General features: G+C 44.8%; 1 protein-coding gene across 1 annotated transcript in view; it reads left to right on the top strand.

Moving 5' to 3' along the window:
* Window positions 1-1,818, top strand: part of LOC106878702 (palmitoleoyl-protein carboxylesterase notum1') — a 43,430-nt gene that overhangs the window by 27,729 nt on the left and 13,883 nt on the right. Inside the window, exon 4 of the mRNA XM_014927994.2 lies at window positions 496-591. Coding sequence (XP_014783480.1) covers window positions 496-591 — 96 coding nt within the window. The remainder of the gene's footprint in view (window positions 1-495; window positions 592-1,818) is intronic.

The following is a 1,818-nucleotide window of genomic DNA, read 5'->3' as shown; positions in this document are numbered from 1 at the left end:
AAGAACGTGCTAGTCAGACATGGAAGAGAGCGGGGTGGAGTGAAGTCAGAGAGACGTGGGTGAGGGGTTGAAACAAGGGCACAACGCTCTCTCTCTCTCTCTCTATATATATATATATATACACACACACACACACACACACATATATATATATATATATATATATATACACACACACACAAGCAGGCAGCAGTGTGTGTGTGTGTTTATACATATAAAACCTTTAAAGGTTCGACTATTCTCCGATATAGTTTGCTGTTGCTGTTGTTGTTGTTGGTGGTGGTGGCTTTGCACTTGCAGTCGCTGCTGCTGTTACTGCTCGTGCTGTTGTTAGTGGTATTGTTATTGCTGTTGTAGGTGTTGTTGTTACTGCTGTTGCTGTTGATGATGTTATGGTCCTTTGCTGTTTAGCCCCAGGATGATGAAAAACAGAAGGTACTCCCTGACATTCCTTCTTTAGAATCTGCTGTAAACACTGTCGTTGTTCTCTTTCAGATGGTTGGTATTGTTTCGATAAACACAGCTGCCAAAGCCGATGGGTAACCATGAAACCTTACATGAGCTCAAAACACTGGCCGGAAGTTAAAAAAGGTAAGCTTCGACATGAGGATGTCGTTCATTAAAAAATTATTATTACTTCCGCCTTCGCTAAGGCGGGGATATTGTTTTCAGTCGTGTTTGTCCGTGGACAAAATATCTCAAGAACCGCTGGATGGATTCGGATAAAACGAACCGATTAGATTTTGGGATCGATCCGGTACCGCATCGGAGGAAGTGCTATGTGGTATAATCTGAATTCAAATCCCGTCGGCGTCGACGTTTTCTTTCGATCCTTTCCGGGGTTCGATAAAATAAAGTACTGGTGTAAGGAAATTGTTAGAGCACTGGTCAAAATGCCTTGTGGTGTTTTCCCTGCTACTTTACGTCCTGATCCCGATTGAGAAGACGCTACTACCAAGTTGTATTGGCTCGACCTTCTCCTTAGACATGCACCTGTCCAAGATGCGACATCGTTGAATCGAACTCACAACGCCATGGTTTACGAAGCGCCCTTCTTACGCACAAAACCACGCTCGCATCCTCAACGCACAGCTTCCCCGTGCCCTATACATCTCCCACGTTCTTTCCATTTCTTTATTTTCTCCTCTCTCTTTCCATTCAAACTCTCTCTCTCTCTCTCTCTCTCTCCATCCATTTATATGTCTCTCTCCCCTCGCATTTCATACATCTCAATCTCTGTCCATCAATTATTTCTCCATCTTCCTCTCTCTTCATTCTTTCTCCATTCTCTTTCTCCATTTCCTCCTCCCCGTCTCTCTGCTTTTCCTTCCATTCTCACCTCGTTCCCCCCCTTCTCTCAGTTCTTCCTTTCAACCACCATTCATTCACAGTAACTCTTACTTATGGTCCTGTCATCACAATTCATGTCAGCAGCCAGCTGTACGTGTCATCATTTCAATACAGCTTCAGTGACCCTTGCTGGTGGCGGCAGTGATGCTAGTGTCAGCGGTTTAAGCCAAGTTCGCCATGATCCCGCGGACTTACCAAATGCATTCCAACCGTGACCATTCCATCTGGCACTACATTATCCAATTTAAGGTTCCTTTTACAATTTTTCAATGTCTGGACGAGGCGATTTGGCTGCTATTTCCGGAAGAGCGAGGGACCGCATATGGCTCTTTCGCTGACTCATTGTCTTGATGGTGGTGGTGGTGTCCTTATGGGTGGGGTGGGGTGGATGGTAATTGACAAAATCACCCGCCATCAAAGTGGCTGCCTTTGTTCCTGAATCAGAAATAGTTACTATATCGCTTTCAC

This window comes from Octopus bimaculoides, chromosome 24 (genome assembly GCF_001194135.2).
Source record: "Octopus bimaculoides isolate UCB-OBI-ISO-001 chromosome 24, ASM119413v2, whole genome shotgun sequence".
NCBI lineage: Eukaryota > Metazoa > Mollusca > Cephalopoda > Octopoda > Octopodidae > Octopus > Octopus bimaculoides.
This window is presented reverse-complemented; position numbering and strand designations above follow the sequence as displayed.